Here is a 22687-nt window from a genome sequence, read left to right as displayed (position 1 = left end):
ACAGAGCTGTGAGAACCAGACAGAGCTGTGAGAACCAGACAGAGCCGTGGGAAGCAGACAGAGCTGTGGGAACCAGACAGATATGTGAGAACCAGACAAAGCTGTGAGAACCAAACAGAGCTGTGAGAACCAGACAGCGATGTGAGATCCAGACAGAGATGTGAGATCCAGACAGAGATGTGAGATCCAGACAGAGATGTGAGAAAAAGACAGAGATGTGAGAACCAGACAGAACTGTGAGAACCAGACAGAGCTGTGAGAAGCAGACAGAGCTGTGAGAAGCAGACAGAGCTGTGAGAAGCAGACAGAGTGGTGAGAAGCAGACAGAGATGTGAGAACCAGACAGAGATGTAAGATCCAGACAGAGATGTGAGAAAAAGACAGAGCTGTGAGATCCAGACAGAGCTGTGAGAACAAGACAGAGATGTGAGAACCAGACAGAGCTGTGAGAACAAGACAGAGCTGTGAGAACCAGACAGAGATGAGAACCAGACAGAGCTGTGAGAACCAGACAGAGCTGTGAGAACCAGACAGAGCTGTGAGATCCAGACAGAGCTGTGAGAACCAGACAGAGCTGAGAACCAGACAGAGGTGTGAGATCCAGACAGAGCTGTGAGAACCAGACAGAGCTGTGAGAACCAGACAGAGCTGTGAGAACCAGGCAGAGCCGTGGGAAGCAGACAGAGCTGTGAGAACCAGACAGAGCTGTGAGAACCAGACAAAGCTGTGAGAACCAGACAAAGCTGTGAGAACCAGACAAAGCTGTGAGAACCAGACAGAGCTGTGAGAACCAGACAGCGATGTGAGAACCAGACAGAGATGTGAGATCCAAACAGAGCTGTGCGATCCAGACAGAGCTGTGAGAACAAGACAGAGATGTGAGAAAAAGACAGAGCTGTGAGAACCAGACAGCGATGTGAGATCCAGACAGAGCTGTGAGAACCAGACAGAGCTGTGAGAACCAGACAGAGCTGTGAGATCGAGACAGAGCTGTGAGAACCAGACAGAGCTGTGAGAAAAAGACAGAGCTGTGAGAACCAGACAGAGCTGTGAGATCCAGACAGCGATGTGAGAACCAGACAGAGCTGTGAGATCCAGACAGAGCTGTGAGATCCAGACAGAGCTGTGAGAACCAGACAGAGCTGTGAGAACAAGACAGAGCTGTGAGAACCAGACAGAGCTGTGAGATCCAGACAGAGCTGTGAGAAAAAGACAGAGCTGTGAGATCCAGACAGAGCTGTGAGATCCAGACAGAGCTGTGAGAACCAGACAGAGCTGTGATAACCAGACAGAGCTGAGAACCAGACAGAGCTGTGAGAACCAGACAGAGCTATGAGAACCAGACAGAGATGTTAGAACCAGACAGAGCCGTGAGAAGCTGTGGGTCACTATGATCACTGTGTACTTCACTTAAAATAGTTTCTGCCCTGTTCAATCTGTCTATCTGGGTTATTGTATGGCTCACTCTTATAGGCTACAGCATGAGGAAACCTAGAAGAATCCACTTAACAGACTGCCAATACTCAAGCTGTTATGTTGTAAAAGAACAGAAAGGGCCACACACTGTGTGCTCCTTGTTAGGGTTGCAAAGGGAGGGTATATTACTGGTAACGTTTCAAGTTTTTTAAAACATTTTTATCACATGACATCTAGTGGCCTTTTTGGGTACTCCGACCCTCTGTGTGGCCTTATCACATGTCAAATATATCAAACAATCAAATACAATGATTTTCACATAAAAATAGAAAGACATTATCTTACATTATCCTAAATATAAACCATCAACTTACCAAAGGAATAGCACTTATTTCAGCATTTTTTGTATTTATTTTACTATATCAATATGTTTATGTTGTAAAAAAAAAACATAAACATTGGTGCCAAACTGGTGGCAGTTGTGAAAGAAAAGTCAATAGTTGGAAGAGTTGCAGAGTTAATTGAAAGTAATGCCATTGTTGATTAAAGGCTTTTTTTCATTAAGGCCATTTTCTGTTGAACCATGTGGTCTATCCACTAGAAGTTCATGGACAATATGGACACAGATATACAAAACTAACACTATTTGATAAAACAAAATATATATACTCAAGTGTAAAGGACCAAAGTTACCATAGATTGCCATAGATTACCTGTTAATTACCAAAATTACTGAACGTTCCGGTAACGTCAAAGTTTTGATCCAAAAAGGATCTTCGTCAGGTCAAACATAATTCAAGTGTAGACACATTATCCTTAGCCCAGCACCTATGTTTGTTGAAGGATGTAGTTTAAGAACACAACCACTGTTGACTATGAAAACATAAACTATGAAAAAAGAACTATGAAAGCATAAAACATAGATTCATCTGTCTGTTGGTTTTTGCTGGATCTTTTTTTTTGTAGTTGAAAAGGCTGCGACTGTTCTGGATGCATCACACAGCACTATGATAACTCATAGGCCATTAGAAGGAGAAATCGTTATTTATTTTCTTTTACCCGTTTTTTCTGCCCAATTTTGTGGTGTCCAATTGGTAGTTACAGACTTGTCTCGTCGCTGCAACTCCCGTACGGACTCGGGAGACGTGGATGTCGAGAGCCATGCGCATCTTCAGAAACACAACCCAACCAAGCCGCACTGCTTCTTGACACAATGCCCACTGAACCCGGAAGCCAGCCGCACCAATGTGTTGGAGTAAACACCGTGCACCTGGCAACCCGTTGCAGCGTGCACTGCACTCGGCCCGCCACAGGAGTCGCTAGTGCGCGATGGGACGAGGACATCCCTGCCGGCCAAAACCTGTGGCCGGCTGCAACAGTCTGGACTCGAACCCGGAATCAGAAACAGAGTTTAATGATGGACCACGACCCTCCCCGATCGTTCCAACTTGACACATAATCAAATAAGATGTTCTGTATAAAGGCGACTTTGATTGAATTAGTATTTGATGTGATTCAATCAAGCAGAGTATATATTTAAGTGTAAGGGATGTTTTTGTAAAAAAGAAAAATAGCTAAATTGCTATTCTCATTTGCTTCTCTCTCAAATGAATGTATTACTCGTAGAAACTACATTTCCCTACATTTATTCATGCCTTTTCATATTTAAAGATGTCAGCTTTGGTCAAGCCGTATGAGTCAAGGCTAGACATGTTCAGGTTAAATAACTGAAAGCCTTGCTGAGAGATGACTGGTAAAATTGATCCTTTTGATTCACAAAGTTTCCTGATGCAGTATTTTTATTTATTTATTTAATTTAGCCTTTATTTAACTAGGCAAGTCAGTTAAGAACATATTCTTATTTACAATGACGGCAATTCTGTAATTTCTCATTTGAAGTGTACACTGTAATTTGTGCAGTCATTTCAGATATTTGCCTAAAGTCACTGTCAAAAGTCAGTTTCCCTTAAACATTTTTGGAGGGATAGTGTTTTTTAGTATGGCCATATGCCACAGTAATGTCCGAGCAGCATTGTAAGCCTTCAGAGAGAGAAAGTTATTGTTTTCATCTGAGGTGCTAGACATTCTCTCTCTTCATGATGGTATACAGTATTATCAATAAGAGCTAACTGTCCTTTTAAAGGAGGGAACCCATAGTTGCTGCTAAAAATATGTTTTCTCCAATAACGTGAAGAATAGCGTGGCACTCAGGGGATGATAGAGGGATAGAGCAGCACTCCTTCTCATAGCCAGCACAGTCAGGAGGCTTTGCTACCACTCTTTACTGTTATTGCACTGTAATGTTAGAGCTATACTTTAACAAAACACACTTTCACTGAAACATTACACTCCCGAAGAGCATTTTATGTCCAGAATGGATGACTTCCATGCTGGCCAGGCCAGTCATCAGCTTTAGCCCCTGTATTGCAAAAATCTGGTGGCAAGCCATTTAACAAGAGCAGAGCAAGTCGTTTGGAGGGTCAGTTTCACACTCACGCCCGCCCGCACACACCCCAAACCCCTTCCGAAATCAACCTCCATTGTAATACTAAGAGTCCAAGAAAAGGACTGACGCAGTTTGACAAAAGCCATTGAAATCATTCCGGGTGGTTTGCGGGCCGTTTTCCCCGTGACCTCTGAGAGGGAGCGTAAAAAGATCAGCTCCACCCGGCCACACTCAGCCAGTCGCAGCCCCTCCCCTAGTCACCTCCCCTTTCCTGGCCTGCTTGCACCGTCAGTGGGGGAGATTGAAGTGGCGTCCCGAATCGGGTGGCTCTCTGTGTCACTGAGCAGGTTACTGTCGCAGCTGATAAAGCACCCAGCCAGTGTGATGGAGAAGGGCTGTTCTCTCGCTTTCTCTTTCTGTTCCTCTTCCTCTCCTCGCTCTCATCCTTCGCCACCCTCCCTCTCTTTCTCTCTCTCCACTGATGAATTTGCTCCACAGTTTCAATTACCCTGACCTTGAGCATTGAGAAGGACCCACACAGCAGGGCTCCATTCATCCAGTCAAATAGAGCCATCTCTCATGTTCTCCAGTCTTGTCCCAAAAGCTAATATGGTTCCACAGGCCTAATTTGCTCCTCACCACTCACCACAGCCACAACACTGACAGCGAGCTAGCCTTCCCATGACATTTGGACTTTAGACTTAGCACAACTCAATCTGACCACAAAAGGCTTGGATAAAAGGAACATTAGTCTAGTCACAAATCTTTGAACCTTGACACTCCATGTCCTCTTTCTAGCCTAAAGAGATGTCTATGTAACTTTTTATTAAATGTTGAGACCTATAGACTTGTATTGAATTGAGTATTGTGTACTCCAGCCCCTCAACCACAGAATAGGTTGAATTTGTGGTCACACTTTATCTGGATAGTTTGGATTGTCCATGCTCTACAGATGGTCATACTATCAAAAAACTACACAACATGACCAAAAGTATGTGGACACGTGCTGGTCGAACATCTTATTCCAAAATCTTGGGCATTAATATTTAGTTGGTCCCTCCTCTGCTGCTATAACAGCCTCCACTCTTCTGGGAAGGCTTTACACTAGATGTTGGAACATTGCTGCGGGGACTTGCTTCCATTCAGCCACAAGAGCATTAGTGAGGTCTGGCACTGATGTTGGGCGATTAGGCCTGGCTCGCAGTCTGCGTTCCAATTCATCCCAAAGGTGTTCATTTAGGTTGAGGACAGGGCTCTGTGCAGGCCAGTCAAGTTCTTCCACACAGATCTCGACAGACCATTTCCGTATGGATCCCGCTTTGCGCACAGCGCATTGTCATGCTGTAACAGGACAAGGCTTTCCCCAAACTGTTGCCACCAAGTGGAAGCACAGAATCGTCAATCATGTCATTGAATGCTGTAGTGTTAAGATTTCCCTTACTGGAACTAAGGGGCATAGCCTGAACCATGAAAAACAGTCGCAGACCATTATTCCTCCTCCACCAAACTTTACAGTTGGCACTATGCATTCGGACAGGTAGCGTTCTCCTGGCATACGCCAAACCCAGATTCGTCCGTCGGACTGCCAGGACGCGACGCGTGATTTATCACTCCAGAGAACATGTTTCTACTGCTCCAGAGTCCAATGGCGGCGAGCTTTACACCAATCTAGCCAACGCTTGGTACTGCGCATGGTGATCTTAGGCTTGTGTTTAGCTGCTCTGCCATGGAAACCCATTTCATGAAGCTCCAGATGAACAGTTTTTGTGCTGACATTGCTTCCAGAGGCAGTTTAGAACTCGGTAGTGAGTGTTACAAACAAGGACATACGACTTTTACAAGCTACGCGCTTCAGCACTCAGTGGTCCCATTGTGTGAGCTTGTGTGGCGTACTGTACACTTCGCAGCTGAGCCATTGTTGCCCCTAGACGTTTCCACTTCACAATAGCACCATTTACTGCAGAAGAGCAGAAATTTTACGATCTGACTTGTTGGAAAGGTGGTCAAGTTGAAAGTCGGTAAGGAAACTTCAGTAAGGCCATTCTTCTTCCAGTGTTTGTCTATGGAGATTGCATGGCGGTGTGCTCAATTTTATACATGTGGCTGAAATACCCGAATACACTAATTTGAAGGGGTGTCCACATACTTTTGCATATATAGTGTATCTGTTGATAAGCAACTGCTTGCTAAGGTTAGGGTTAGGTTTAGGTTAGGGTAAGGGTTACTTTTAGGGTTAGGATAAGGGTTAAGGTTAGAGTTAGGTTTAGAATAAGGGTTTGGTTTAAGGCTAGGGTAAGAGTTACGTTTAGGATAAGGTTTAAGGTTAGACTTAGGTTTAGAATAAGGGTTTGGTTAAGGTTAGGGTAAGGGTTACGTTTAGGGTTAGGATAAGGGTTAAGGTTATGGTTAGGATAAGGGTTAAGGTTAGAGTTAGGTTTAGAATAAGGGTTTGGTTAAGGTAAAGGTGAAGAGTTACGTTTAGGGTGAGGATAAGGGTTAAGGTTAGAGTTAGGTTTAGAATAAGGTAAAGGTGAAGAGTTACGTTTAGGGTGAGGATAAGGGTTAAGGTTAGGGTTAGGTTTAGAATAAGGTAAAGGTTAAGAGTTACGTTTAGGGTGAGGATAAGGGTTAAGGTTAGGGTTAGAGCTAGAGTTAGTAAATTGAAATGTTACTGATAGTCTGTTGATAATCTGTAGAGCATCTACAGATGGACTATCCAAATAATGTGTTACCAAATCAGTGGAAGTGCCCTTGAGCAAGGCACTTAACCCTAGTTGCTTCTGTAAGTTGCTCTGGATAACAGCGTCTGCCAAATGCCTCGAATGTCCAATATATAGGATGTTCCTAGGTATTATGAAATCTGGAGGTAGACATGTCCTCCACTTCTATGGTTCAATAAACTGCATCGCTCCCTACCTACCATCCCTTGTCATAGTATCTCCAGAAATACACTATATACACATAGTACGCCAAAAACGATTTGAACGTCATGATGCAACTTAAAACGTTGAACACATCTCCATCAAACAGTAAAAGCTTGTTACTGTAACTCTGCCTGAGGAGAATTCCTATCAGGTAATAGAAAGCAGTGTACCAACCCCACACACTCCCAGTAATGGCTTAATGAGAGAGGCTATGTCGCTGCAAGGGTGCGCACAAGGAGCCAAGGGGATTGTGGGCGCTGAGACGGAGCAGAACCTGCCCCCTCCTCTCCTGGCCGACAGAGTTAAAAACTGCAGCCGGTGCCTAAATACCTAACTGACATGTTACTTTAAGCTAAACACTTATATATCTTCCCCTATAGTTAGCCTCGACTCCAGGTTTTCCCCTCTCTGAGCAGAGGGATAAATAAGTCTTGGGGTTATGGTAACGCAGGACTACTAACACATCATTTTAGGGAATGGGAACCATTCGAGATTAAACTAACTTTCTCACATGTGGAAGGGCATTTGGCCCATCATTTTCATGTGGTTTTTAACTACTACTGTAAACTTCTGTACATTATGTCTGTTTACAACCCCTCATCCTGTACCTTGAAATCCTACTGTGACATTATACAATATCCATCCACATAGATTGGATGTGAAAAGAAGCCGAGTGTCTGAAATTAAAACAGGATAACCGCCTCAGGCAGGCCTGAGGTCAGTCACGACCATCGAAGGTCATACCACCAATTGGCAGGCCTCGCTCTCTACTCTGGGCTTTCTTACAGAACATCCTTTCACGTTTGACATTGGAGCTGGTAGCAGTGGTGTAGTGAGACAGAGATTACACCGAGAGAGATCAGACAGATTGGGTGGGGGCTGGGTGGCTTCACAATCACTTACAGCAGACAACCTTGGATGCTTTCCTACACTCGGGCATTAGTCACAATCAACTAGAGGCACGGGATCCTCCCCCCACCTGGACTGGCTTACCTCTCATGCTCCCTTTCCTCATAAAGATTACTGCACCTGTACATAGCCCACCTATAATTTAGCCCAAACAACTACCTCTTTCCCTACTGTATTTATTTTATTTATTTTGCTCCTTTGCACCCCATTATTTTTATTTCAACTTTGCACATTCTTCCACTGCAAATCTACCATTCCAGGGTTTTACTTGCTATATTGCATTTACTTTGCCACCATGGCCTTTTTTTTGTTGCCTTTACCTCCCTTATCTCCTCATTTGCTCACTTCGTATATAGACTTGTTTATACTGTATTATTGACTGTATGTTTGTTTTACTCCATGTGTAACTCTGTGTCATTGTATGTGTCGAACTGCTTTGCTTTATCTTGGCCAGGTCGCAATTGTAAATGAGAACTTGTTCTCAACTTGCCTACCTGGTTAAATAAAAACATTAAAAAATTAAAAATAAATCCAACCTGCCTGTCCTCATAACGTACCTGGGACATTCCACCAATTTGGGCTTTACATTTTTTTTTTTACATTCTGTCATAAAGAGCACAAGTTCAACTTCATAAAAAGTGAAAGAGGATTGACAGAGGGACATGTCAAAATGCTGAATTTTGGTAGTTTAGTATGTCCTTATTCATATTTTAGAAATCGGATTTATCGAATTCTCCATATGGTCTATATTAAATGGCACTTCGTTTAATTTAACAGGCTTTTAAAATTCTATATTGGTGCACAATTTCAACTTAAAATATCAAAGCTTAGTGAGAGAGACTGTGTCACTGCAAGGGCGCGCACAGGGAGCCACTTACAATTGTTTTTACCCACCTAGTTTTTACCCACCTAGTAGTACCCACCCACAATGCACCCTCTCACAAAACAGGAACTTTGGCCATAGAGATAAAATTACTAGAACGACAAAAGCATGTTATCTTGCTTTATTCCTACTCAATATGGCTGCCGGTCCACCCATTGACATGAATTGGAAAGCCTGTTGTAGTAACTCTGTTTTAATGGCTGTGGCCTCATGAGCTGGGAGATCTATCTGCATTTTATCCACTCAGCATAAAGACAAATGTGACCTTTCACAGCATTTCCAGTTGACATTTCCATTTTCCATTTTTAATCCGGGACCATCCCCCCGGCTCACTCCTCCTAGTAGTTAGTTATGTATTATTAAGGTGATTGAGGCCCATACTGAGCTGAGGGTCGTTCAATCGAACGCCACTCAAACAAACAACTGATGCTCCTGAGTCTCTCTCTTACTCAGTCACACAGCAAGTTAGTCGTTTGTTTTTACTGCTGTTTTTCCGAGGGAAAGGAACAAAAGCTCCCGTGTCCTTTTGAATAGGACGCCCATCGGTTGGCCAAACGACTGTGCTGCTTCGGGAGGGATTGAACTCTCCGTGATCCGCTCAAACGAGTGTCCCTCGCTATGAGGCTTCATGGACTCATCTCTCCATCCTCCAACCTTCACAGGAGCTTATAATGTGTAGCCTTTATTTGACAAGTCAGTTAAGAACCTGTGGTAGAAAAAGTACCCAATTGTCATACTTGAGTAAAAATATAGATACCTTAATAGAACGTTACTCAAGTAAAAGTCTAAAAGTATTTGGTTCTAAATATACTTAAGTACCAAAAGTAAAAGTATAAATAATTTCAAATTTCTTGTATTAAGCAAAGCAGGCGGCACCATTGTCTTGTTCAAAAAAATGTATGGATAGCTAGGGGCACACTCCAACACTCAGACATCATTTACAAAATATGCATTTGTGTTTAGTGAGTCTGCCAGATCAGAGGCAGAAGGGATGACCACGTGTTGTCTTGACAAGCGTGTGAATTGGACCATTTTCCTGCCCTGCTAAGCATTCAAAATGTCATGTGTAATTTTGGGTGTCCGGGAAAATGTATGGAGTAAAAAGTACATTATTGTCTTTAGGAGTGCAGTGAAGTAAAAGTAAAAGTTGTCAAAAATATAAATAGTAAGTCAAGTGCAGATACCCCAAAAACCTACTTAAGTAGTACTTTAACACCACTGTTAAGAACAAATTCTTATTTACAATGACAGCCTACCCCGGCCAAACCCAGACAACGCTGGGCCAATTGTGTGCCGCCCTATGGGACTCCCAATGGGACTCCCAATCACTCCCAAACCAAGGACTGTAGTGACCCCTCTTGCGTAGAGATGCAGTGCCTTAGACCGCTGCGCCACTCAGGCAACACATTCTCTTTGGTAGAATCTCAATACTTTCCACTCAGCAACCGTTTTTGCTGAGCTGAGGTACTGACGTACTTATTTCACAAGGTTTTCCGTTAGCGCCTCCTGATTTTTAACAACCAGGACATTTTCGCATCCATTTCAGGTCTTAAAAGGATATGCAGTCCCCCAGAAGCTCCCTGTATATACAAAGCAGTATCTCCCGTCAACTCTATCCTACACAAACACAGGCCACACAGCCTGCCCAATGGAAATGTCACAGGTTAATGAGCGTGATCCTCCACTCAACACACGGCCCCTGGGGGGCGTTTGATGGGGGTTTGACGGCCTGAACTCTGTGACTGGCCCCAGGGTTTATACAGTATGTCCAGAGTTACAGGCCCTGTAGGACTCATTAACATGGAGACGTCTCTCGACGCCACCATCATCAGCAGACAGGAGTTTACCCCTCAGGCCCAGTGGGACAGCCCCCCCATCAAACAACCTTCACATAACCATCACACAACCCTCACAGACCCCATTCTCATACACACTCGTATATTCACTACCAACCCGCTTAGACCCACTCTCATATGCGCCACCAGCGTGGAAGGCGCTTGTTTTGTTTTTACTGTATGCTGTGAAAGGTCACACTTTTTGGTGGGGCTCTTAGATGAGGGTGTCGATGATGTTGAGACAGGGTGATAGAGCCATTTGTCATCTCTGGATGTAAGCCAAATCAAATCCAATTTTATTGGTCACATACACATGGTTAGCAGGTGTTTATGCGAGTGTAGCGAAACGCTTGTTTGTTAAGTGCTCATCGCTTAGTTACTGAAGGAGCTATTTGTCAGTCCAATTACCCAACTCATTTAGCTCGGGGATACACTGTACATGTGATTCATCATTTTGTTTTTGTCTAATTCTCTTCAGAAATACGACTCCAGGTTCGCCTGTGTTCGTTCCTGTGTTGGGGCTGAAGGTTTTGCAGGTTGATTAGTGCACAGCACACGGCTCCATATATCGCGGACGGGCGTTAATGTGTTCAGGAGCACTGATGTGTTAACGTCTAGAGATGACTGCACCGTCAAAGACATCCAGTGTCAAGAGTTTTAAATGTACACTTTCCCTCCACAAGGAAGGAGGGATGGAGGAAGGTGCTAAGATTTACCATGGCGTCTAACCATATTTCACCTCATTGTAATTTGTTATTCATGACAAGATTGCATTGGATATTGAATTATATTAGGCGGAGTGAAAATGTCACCACTTACCTACCCGCTGATATTTCACTGGGGCCGGCAGGCATGGCGGACTGTCTGCCCAAATCATAGTATTAGGCTGTGTCTCAAATGACGAGAGCTCCATAAGCCTCTGGTCAAAAGGAATGCACTATATAGGGAAAAGGTTGCCTTTTGGGATGCTGCCAGTGTCTGTCCTGTCTGCTCTTTCCACTCGTGGATGGGCGGAACACCCACAGACAGAACCCGGGCAACTCTCTGCCCGATCAGGCTCTTCCAAAAACACTGCGGTGCATTAATGGAGTGCATGCTAGATCTGAGAGACTTTCAACGAGGCCCCGCAGAGTGAGTCTCTGTAGGGGGCAGTGGACTGTAGAGGAATTCCAGCCCTGGGGAACTGCTCCCCTTAGAGGTGTGCCGTGTCCCTACAAGTGGTATAAGCCTAGACTACATTCAGTGTGTGTGTGTAATTCTGTGTTTGTTCTATGTCAGTAAGCTCAGACCTGCAGAAAGCATTTCTGCTCATCATTTCCAGTGGAGCTCTTATTGGTTTAACAGAATCCGTTCATGTTCTGTAATAGTTGTAAAAGCTCTTGTTTTGTGTGTGTTTGGGATGGATGCTGGTGCGTAAAGGGAGGTCTGCCTACCAACACAGCCTTTCTGAGGATATTTACATGGTCCCTATGAAAATACACATTTTCTCGGGGAATATAACACTTTGCATTATGTGTGAATATGCATATGCTCGTTTCGGACCTGCAAAGAAACTGTGGAAGCATTGGATGGCATGTTTTCTGCCGACTCCAATTCATCCTGAACAGATATTTCTTTGTGATGAGTATTTCCTACCTGACTTACCTGGTTTCCTCTCTTCTGATCTCTTGCGTTGCAGTTGTGTGGCTGTGGGCTGCTCGGCGTGGGCATCTGGCTGTCTGTGTCCCAGGGCAGCTTTGCCACCTTCTCGCCCTCCTTCCCGTCGCTCTCCGCTGCCAACTTGGTCATCGCCATCGGCGCCATCGTCATGGTGACCGGCTTCCTGGGCTGCCTGGGCGCCATCAAGGAGAACAAGTGCCTGCTTCTGAGCGTGAGTTATGATCTCTCTCTCACGCGCACGCGCACACACACACACACATACATATTAAGTCCATCAGGCTGCTGCAGCAGGAGGTGGAGGGGGTCTGTGCTGTACAACTGGGCTCGTTCAGAGATTATTTACAGCGCTATCGCTAAGAACAGATAGGTGTCGCACCTTGATCCATTAGTGGGGAGGGGTGTCTGTTCTGTAAGGAGAAGGAGACAGTGTAGCATCAGTTTTTTTCTCGTTCCAGGCTGGTAGGGTTGTTTTCTGTCCTGGGTGGGTGGTGTACAGACCTAAGGTTCAGGCTGACTCTGGACCTATATGTCAGAGGGCCTAAATATAGCATAGCCAACAGGCAAAGGGACTGCCTAAACTACCTGTTGGTGCAGACAGAAATGGCGGTGTGGAAGACCAGGAAACATGTAATGCAGGAGGCGGGAATCACGGATCCCAGAGCTGTGCTACTGGGGCTGTTGTGGGCTCGGCTGGCAAGTGTACAGTATATGGGGGCTGGTGTACGATCTGGAGGACTGTGTAGGGGTGTGGGGCATCAGGGGGATTCTTTACAGTGGACGTGGAGGGGGGCTGGTGTACGATCTGGAGGACTGTGTAGGGGTGTGGGGCATCAGGGGGATTCTTTACAGTGGACGTGGAGGGGGCTGTGGAGGGGGCTGGTGTACGATCTGGAGGACTGTGTAGGGGTGTGGGGCATCAGGGGATTCTTTACAGTGGACGTGGAGGGGGGGCTGGTGTACGATCTGGAGGACTGTGTAGGGGTGTGGGGCATCAGGGGGATTCTTTACAGTGGACGTGGAGGGGGGCTGGTGTACGATCTGGAGGACTGTGTAGGGGTGTGGGGCATCAGGGGGATTCTTTACAGTGGACGTGGAGGGGGGCTTGGTTCTAACTTTCTAGGTCTGTTTAAATGAAGTAACGTTTGTGCTTTTAATGATGTAACTACTGGGCCAACAAAGACATTGTTAAAATAAAACAAATCTCACATACACACTCACAGCAGCCTTATTTGTATTACTCTTCAAATGGGTCATCAGTAGAGCAGCCAGGCTAACGAGCTCAACGGGGAGTTGAATCCTCAGTAAAAACCTCAGGGGTTCAGAGAGAAAATTCGACCCGAGCGCCAGCCGCTGCGGGAGTCTCCCATTCTGAAAATGAACAGTAACCCATCGGCTCTCCTCCATAGCCGTGGTCACAGCCTGATTGAAAGATGTGTCAGTGTGAGGACATGTGTGTCACTTACATGATTGAATTATGTAGCGCTCATAATGGCACATCCATTGCATTGGTAAGGAAAAAAAATTGAACGCCCTGAATTATTTAACACAAAGAATACTCTTGTTTGTCTCTAGACTCATGTTGTTCCTGAAAAAGTCTCAAGAGTTTTCTCAAGTTTGATTTAATCAGCAAAGTTTAAAAATAGGTTTATGTAACTGGATGTGAAACTTTTTAAATCAACTTAAAAATGAGAGTTGCGGAATATCAAACATCTCCAATCCCTTGGAGAAGCTAGCACACGCCTCAGTTAAGAGCATACCAAATCCTCCACATCAGCACAGCGGTAGGTATACACTACCTGCTTTAACAACACGGAGAGACAGAGAGAAAGAGAGGGGGGACAGAGAGAGGAAAAAAGAGAGAGAGAGAAAGCGGGAGAGAGGGCCTGGATCTCAGTCAGAACACCATAGTGATAAATAATGAACTCTGATGTAAAAGTTTCATACCACATCTCTGTTAAGTCATATTAGATTGAGCCAACGTGTATTTCATATTCGCCCAAACCTGGGATGTTTTGAACAGTCAGTCTTTCTATCTGTCAGTCTGTCTGGAAACATCAGAGTGAAGTTAGCCCTCCTGGGGGCAGCCAGATCTGAGGTACCAGTCTGACATATTATTTGTGAAGTTCTTCTGTGAACAAACTCTCTTTGGATTAGAAATATTTGAAATAGATAAAGGTCAGAGAACCTTTGCCGTCAGGAGATTCAAGCTAGGCTAGACAAGTTGAAAGAGCCCATCGCAAAATTCAAGGGAAGATTGAAATGTGTAACACACTCGGCTGACATTGCAGACATGAAAGTGGGTGTATGAACGCACAGACACACACGTACACCCTCACACACATACTCAAACAAACACACTCACACATATATCGTGTCTGTTTAAGCAATCAGAGCACCCACATTGTGTCTATATAATCTGAAACTTTCCACACCTGGAGGAACCATGACAAACAGACTTTGTGGGACCTGTCAACAAAAGACAAAAGATTCAATGAAACAATCAAATGCTGACCTGGCCACCTACAAATTCAATAAACAACTGTCCGTGCAGTTTTCACTGTGATCCTTTTTCATATGTACCATGACCCAAATAATACATCCTAAACAAACAGGGCAAAATGAATAGAACTCTCCTCAAATTGAATTTCTGAATCTGCCGGTTGCTGAGCTCCCATGCTGTGAAGAAGGGATAGAGTCAGTATTTAGCTGAAGGAGTGAGGAGATGCTGGGCTACGTGGGAGAATCTGTGGAGAAATTAAACCTCCTCCTCGGGATGTTCACTGGCCCCCAGGCACTCACCTTATCTCCATCTCTCTCCCTCTGTATCCCTCTTCCTCTGTCTCTTCATTTCCCTCTCTCTCTCACACTCTGTCTCTCTCTCATTCTCTCCATCTCCTCTCTCTCTTGCAGTTCTTCATTTTCTTGCTGATAATCCTGCTGGCAGAGCTGATACTACTCATCCTGTTCTTCGTGTATTCAGATAAGGTAAGGATACTTCAATGTCCCCCATGTTAACTTATGATACTGTATATTATATGATCCCATGTTACACATATGAATGTAAATGTGCTGAACGACATCAGAATTCACTTAGCATGTAACTACTTACCATTTATTGACGTGAAAACGCTGCATGTTTGCACACACACACACACACACACACACACACACACACACACACACACACACCAGAAACCTCAAGACACAAATGGTGTCACGTACATAAGCATGGCCCAGTTGTTCCATGCTGAGAGTGTCCTCAGTCTCCTCTTTCAAAGACACTTGTCTCACAGCGAGAGGTTAAGCGTCTTCACCCCACAGGGCTGACCCCCGGGGTCAAAAGGATCACAGGTCAGCCAACAAAATGCAGTCTCACCCCTGGCCAAATGGCTCAGTGTAATTAGTCCTTAGCTCTGTCTTAGCCCCACTCTCCTGCTATATGTCCCACTTACTCTGAAGCTTTAGCTCAGAGTTTCCCATGACCCTTAGGGCATGGGGTGGGGTTTTGTGCTGCTATGTATGGCCAGGGTCTGAGAATCTGAGAACATTGGATGGCATGTAAAGCCCAGGAGGTTATTGACAGCCATGGGGGAAGTCTTAAAATCAAACCTATAAATGTCCCCAGATAGATGAAGTAACCAAGCCTGAGGCAAATGTTTTGTGTTGGTCAAATGGATCAGCAATAAAATGGTCCTCTTTTTCCAGGGACATTGTGTGAGTTAGATTTTTATTCTTCTTTATATTCAAATTCTTTGGACATGAGGTCATTGTTCAAGGTCAGCCTCTCCGACAGATAAAGGAATTCATTTAGCAGTTAGCACCCAGTTCATTCAGAGATCTGGATCTCTCCCCGTCTCCCATGCATGCAGCAGGAATAAATATGTCTGCCGTCTATAAGCGCCATCTTCAGATATCACCAGCTTAACGTCATAAACCCAAACTAAACCTTTCCAAAGGATCTTATGGGAGGGTACTTGACTTGACAGCAGTGCAGCAGTCTCAGATAATCTGTGAAGGTGTAGGATGATCATCAGTCAAAGAAGCCTGGACTCGTATCCACAAAGCATCCCAGAGTAGGAGTGCTGATCTGAGATCAGTTTTGCCTTTTATATTATCAAGGATGGACAGGGGAATCTGGGTCCAAGGAGGAGTGCTAATATAGGATCAGGTCCACCCGTCCATGTAATCTAAAAGGCAAAGGCATTCCTACTGAAACACTTTATAAATACAGGCCCTGATCCTAGATCAGCACTCCTACTTGGAGAGGATTTGTAAATACGGGCCATGACGTTTTTTGCTGTAAGGCCCGACTTTAGGCTTTACTGTAAGAGTCGTCTCAAGGCAGGTTTATGAGTCCTCCATCTCCACAGATTATTGTGTTTGTATCTCCACTTGCACATTAAAGTTAGATGAAGTGATGATAACACTGATGGCCTGAAATGTATCAATGAAATGTGAAGCTGTTACTGCAAATGGCTAGTTATTGAATGTGGCATTTCTAGCTCACATCAGACCAGGAATGGTTCAACACAGGATTTTTTGTCTTTAGATTACATGAGGCTACCAGGGTTGAGGTAAATTCTAATTTAATTTGAAATTCCAATTACATTTTTGAATGAACTCATGAAGTGGATTTACGTTCAATTCAATTCAAAGTTCAACAATATTTAAGTTAAGGAATTGGGATAAAAATAAATTAATTGGAATTTGTTTATTAAATTGAATTGGAATTCATTATGTGTACATTTAATTCACTTAGTATCAAATGTACTTAGTATCAAACATTGACTGAAGGATTTGTTTTAAATCATTTCAACTTGTATTTATATTTTTCCAGTATAGCTAGGCTGTCTGAACACTAACATTATTAGCCTAAAATGCTGAGGCAATTGAATTTGAGAACTTGTTTGTCGATAATGTTGAATTGGGAAATTAATTATTGGAAATTATTATAGACACGACAATAATAACATCTAATATAGGCATTGGTTGAAGCTCAGTGTTAAATTCAGATCTCCCTATCATTGGTTGAAGCTCAGTGTTAAATTCAGATCTCCCTATCATTGGTTGAAGCTCAGTGTTAAATTCAGATCTCCCTATCATTGGTTGAAGCTCAGTGTTAAATTCAGATCTCCCTATCATTGGTTGAAGCTCAGTGTTAAATTCAGATCTCCCTATCATTGGTTGAAGCTCAGTGTTAAATTCAGATCTCCCTATCATTGGTTGAAGCTCAGTGTTAAATTCAGATCTCCCTATCATTGTATCTAAGCCAATATGACACCAATCTCGATGAAAATCCGTAAATCAACTTTATTGGAGGTACACAACACACACCCCCCTTTCTACACGAGGCGTCTGTCTGTTATCAAGAACCTCATACCTGATTTTTTAACCCTTTGATGCGTACGATCACATTTTTGTAATCATTGTTGAGTGGTCCTGTCAATGTTCCAGGTGAATGGAATAAAACGTCAGGCGCAGGACACAGGTATAAGTAAAGCCACGATATTTACTCAATATCAACAATAATCCAACAAGGATAAGCATGAACAATCCAGAACACGTACACGGAACACCTTGACAGAACAATCACGCACAAAACAAAAGGGGAAGCCAAAGGGTTAAATAAGGAACATGATTATGGAATGGAAACCAGGTGTGTACAATGAAGACAAAACAAAACGAAAATTAAACATGGATCGGTGGTGACTGGAAAGCCGGTGGCGTCGACCGCCGAACGCCGCCCGTACAAGGAGAGGGACCAGCTGAAATGCGGTCTTTCTCCATCTCCACCCCTGACGCGGAAAAGTGGTACCCTTGAAAGGAGACGGACTGTTGGAAGAACAGACATTTCTCAGCCTTGACGTACAGGTCATGCTCCAACAGTCGACTAAGCACCCGGCGTACCAGGGACACATGCTCGGCGCGTGTGGCGGAGTATATTACCACCACACCCTGCCCGTGCAGGTCCCTGAAAATCTCATCTACAAAGGATTGGAAGACTGATGGCACATTCATCAACCTGTACGGCATAATGTCCATAAATGCTGTCTTCCACTCATCCCCCGCCCGGATATGCACCAGGTCGTAAGCGCTCCTGAGATCCAATTTTGTGAAGATGTGCGCCCCATGCAATGACTCTGTCACACCGGTTATGAGAGGTAGCGGGTAACTATACTTCACTGTGATCTGATTAAGACCTCGATAGTCAATACACGGGCGTAAACCTCCATCCTTCTTCACAAAAAATAAACTTGAGGAGGCAGGTGAAATGGAAGGCCGAATGTATCCCTGTCCCAGAGATTCGGTGACATATGTTTCCATATCCGCCGTCTCTTCCTGTGACAGAGGATACAAGTGACTCCTGGGAGGTGCTGCGTCTACCAAGAGATTTATCGCACAATCCCCCCGTCGATGGGGTGGTAATTGAGTCGCCTTCTTTTTACACAAGGCGAGTGCCAAATCGGCATATTCGGGGGGAATGTGCATGGTGGAGACCTGGTTTGGACTCTCCACCGTAGTTGCACCCAAGGAAACACCTACACACATCCCTGAGCACTGACGGGACCATCCCTTGAGAGCCCTCTGTTGCCACGAAATAGTGGGGTCATGTGAGGCCAACCAGGAAAGGCCCAACACAACAGGAAACGCAGGAGAGTCGATCAGAAAGAGACTAATTCTCTCCTCATGACCCTCCTGCGTTATCATACAGAGTGGAGCTCCCTAAGAGTGGCCTCCCTTATCAGCCCCGACCCCAAAGGACGACTATCTAAGGCATGTACAGGGAAAGGAACATCAACAGGAACAATAGGGATCCCTAAACTATGTGCAATGCAACGGTCAATAAAGTTCCCAGCCGCGCCTGAATCGACTAACACCTTATACTGGGAATGCTGGGAAAACTCAGGAAATTCTATAAACAACAGGGAGCTCTGGGTGAGTCAGGTGCCTACTCACCTGGGATGACCCACCAGCGCTCCGCCTGCTACCTCGACTCCCTGGGGAACCTCCCCAGCACCGACCAGCAGTGTGCCCTCTGCGGCCACAGGTGGTGCAGGGAATGGTCCCCCCTCATAGCAGCACCTCCCAGCTCCATCAGCGTTGGATCGGAAGTGCTGGGGGATGGAACTGACGGACCCCGATCCGGACGTTCGCGGGACGCCAACAGATTATCCAGCCAGATGGATAGGTCCACCAGCTGGTCAAGGTTAAGGGTGGTGTCCCTGCAGGGTAGCTCCCTGCGAATGTCCTCGCGTAAACTACACCTGTAGTGGTCGATCAGGGGCCGCTCATTCCATCCCGCGCCGGCGGCCAGAGTGCGAAAGTCCAACTCTTGTGCGCTCCTCATCCCTGTCTGAGATGATATAGTCGTTCCCCCGCCGCGGGTGAAATCTTCATAATCATCCAACGCCGGTCCTTCCCTTCCCCGGATGGCGTTCGCCCATTCCAGTGCTTTACCCGTCAGACAGGAGATGAGGGCGTTCACACTCTCGCGTCCCGAATAAGGAACATGATTATGGAATGGAAACCAGGTGTGTACAATGAAGATAAAACAAAATGAAAATGAAACATGGATCGGTGGTGACTAGAAAGCCGGTGACATCGACCGCCGAACGCCGCCCGAACAAGGAGAGGGACCAACTTCGGTGGAAGTCGTGACAGGTCCCTGCAAATATGTGATTGGAACAGGAGCAACATAACGAATTATGCAACAAACACGTCTAAAAAGCATTGTTGTCTAATAAAAGCATCTAAACAATGTTTTGTACTGATGGAAAATAAAGGTCTTCACAATTTTATTCCTAAATTTCACCTTTTACTGTAAAAGATATGTGAACTTCATCATCCAAGCATCACACGGAACACATCCACAGCCAAACTCATTCCATTAACCAGTCTAAATAATTGGTTGCACTGACAAAAAACAAAACATAAGTTAGCGACCTAAGCGCTAGACTTGTTCACAATGTACCACATCTCTGGTGAGCACAAGGGAGAAAGGTAGCATTGTTTAGAAAAGAGATGTAACATCAGTTACATTCTTTGTGATGGTAGCCATGTTTGTTTATGTTTGGCAAGCAAAAACTAATCCCAGAATACCATTCACTATAAGACGGAAATAAACAAAGTCAAGGTCATTGCCTGAAAAATATTAATTTCGTTTGGCCAATTTTCTGTATATTTCCAAATCTTCAATGTACTCGTTACACTGTATTACAAGAACCGGAGCACATGACTTGACAAGTCGTTCACAGTTTTTGACAAATCACAAAGTTAATAAAATGATTACCTCACAGATCACCCCAAATGCAATCCTACTGCCTAGCCTAACCGTAGCGCCAAAGCTAAACAGGGTTGCCCGATATGGAAGAAACCATTATAGGGGGGGTTTGTGGGGGAGTTCATTTCATTTGTAGAGGGTTTTCAAATCCACGGGGGAAGATTTCTTGGGGGGGATATGATGCAGGAAATATTACTATGATGGGGGGCATCATAGTATTTAAAAGCGAAATAAAAATAAAACCCTGGAAAGGGGGTCTGAGCAGGCAACCCTGAGGTACCATAGTCTGATGCCGCATTCAAAACAACTGGGAACTCGGATCTCCAACTCCCGACTTCAGTGCGTTCAAGACAACTGGGAACTCGCTTTGAACATTTGTCCAACTCGGAAATCCAACTTGGGAACTCCAAATTTTCCAACCTGAAGATCACTGGTGTCATGATTTGATTTTTCAGAGATCCTGTTGTCTTGAAAACACAATAAGTCCGTCGAGTGAACCATCCCATCACCTCATTTTGTTACAACATCTTTGGTCTGACAGACGCTTATTTGACAACCAGAATGCACTGTATGGCGTCAATAAACATGGCGCCAAACATAGCTGGCAAATAGTTTAGCAGTAAAAAAGTATTTTACACATGTATCCATTACAATCTATGCAATAATTGGATGCATGATTTATCACCAGTACTTGAAAATGTGAATAAAACAGTAAATACGGTATGCTCCATACATACTGTACATATGATATTCTACAGTAGAAACGACAACACGATATACAGAAAATTAGGCACTTACTTTGAGAGGAACGCACACATATCCAATGTTATTATTTGTAAGAAAAATAATGAAGGCAATGCGGGTGCCAGCCAGAAAATGTCGCAGGGGGGAAGGTTTGTGGAACGCCTGTTCTGTCTATAGATGCGTTAATGTCTGCATACTAAATCTGGGGAAATACTGGGGACGTGTTTTGGCTCTAGTCGAAGAGAGAAGTAAAGCCTCAAACATAAATTGACCCCAACAGTGAAATGGGCTACTTCTTATGTGAATTAATGAGGAGGCTGAACACACCTCAATTCAAACTGTTCGAAAATAAAACTTGTTAGAAAATAATTTGAAATTGACGAACTGAAACATAGTCTATAGATAATTAGCAGATAGCGTGCCTTGGTTTGGTGGCAGTGTGGGTTAACTGTCCTGTTGCGTAACAATCACATTTGTGCATAAAAACTCACACTCTGGCGACCGTTAGAGACATTTGGAACTCAAACGTGAATACAGATCGTGAATACAGCCTCAAGCTCATTACCATAACGCAACGTTAACTATTCATGAAAATCGCAAATGAAATTAAATCAATATGCTAGCTCTCAAGCTTAGCCTTTTGTTAACAACACTGTCATCTCAGATTTTCAAAAATATGCTTCTCAACCATAGCAAAACTAGCATTTGTGTAACAGTATTGATAGCTATTGATAGCTAGCATTAGCATTTAGCATTAGCATTCAGCAGGCAACATTTTCACAAAAACCAGAAAACCATTCAAATAAAATCATTTACCTTTGAAGAACTTCGGATGTTTTCAATGAGGAGACTCTCAGATAGCAAATGTTCTGTTTTTCCTGAAAGATTATTTGTGCAGGAGAAATCGGTCCGTTTGGTGCGTCACGTTTGGCTACCAAAAAACCCCGAAAATTCAGTTATCCAAACGCCAAACTTTTTTCCAAATTAACTCCATAATATCGACTGAAACATGGCAAACGTTGTTTAGAACCAATCCTCAAGGTGTTTTTCACATATCTCTTCGATGATATATGGTTCGTGGAAGTGTCCTTTCCCCTCTGAATTGCATGGCAAAATGCATGCAGCTGAAGATTACGCAACAATTTAGACAAAGGACACCGGGCGGACCCCTGGCAAATGTAGTCTCTTATAGCCAATCTTCCAATGATATGCCTACAAATACGTCACAATGCTGCAGACATCTTGGACGAACGGCAGAGAGCTTAGGTTCATTCATCACACATTCACAGCCATATAAGGAGACGATGGGAAACAGAGCCTCAAAAATTCTGCTCATTTCCTGTTTGAGGTCTTGGTTTCGCCTGTAGCATGAGTTCTGTGGCACTCACAGATAATATATTTGCAGTTTTGAAAACGTCAGAGTGTTTTCTTTCCAAAGCTGCCAATTATATGCATAGTCGAGCATCTTTTCGTGACAAAATGTTGCGCTTAAAACGGGCACGTTTTTTTTTATCCAATAATGACATAGCGCCCCCATAGGTTGAAGAGGTTAATAGGGTCCTTAGCGCCTACCTGGCTCAAACGTCGGAT

At 44.2% G+C, this 22687-nt stretch overlaps 1 protein-coding gene across 1 annotated transcript in view; it reads left to right on the top strand.

Annotated features, from left to right (window-relative positions):
- Window positions 1-22687, top strand: part of tspan9a (tetraspanin 9a) — a 103502-nt gene that overhangs the window by 58013 nt on the left and 22802 nt on the right. The window contains exons 2-3 of the mRNA XM_029634646.2: window positions 12092-12283; window positions 14983-15057. Of these exons, the coding sequence (XP_029490506.2) occupies window positions 12092-12283; window positions 14983-15057 (267 nt within the window). The remainder of the gene's footprint in view (window positions 1-12091; window positions 12284-14982; window positions 15058-22687) is intronic.

Source organism: Oncorhynchus nerka, linkage group LG25 (genome assembly GCF_034236695.1).
Source record: "Oncorhynchus nerka isolate Pitt River linkage group LG25, Oner_Uvic_2.0, whole genome shotgun sequence".
Lineage (NCBI taxonomy): Eukaryota > Metazoa > Chordata > Actinopteri > Salmoniformes > Salmonidae > Oncorhynchus > Oncorhynchus nerka.
The sequence above is the reverse complement of the archived record's forward strand: the minus strand, read 5'-3'. Positions and strand labels throughout refer to the sequence as shown.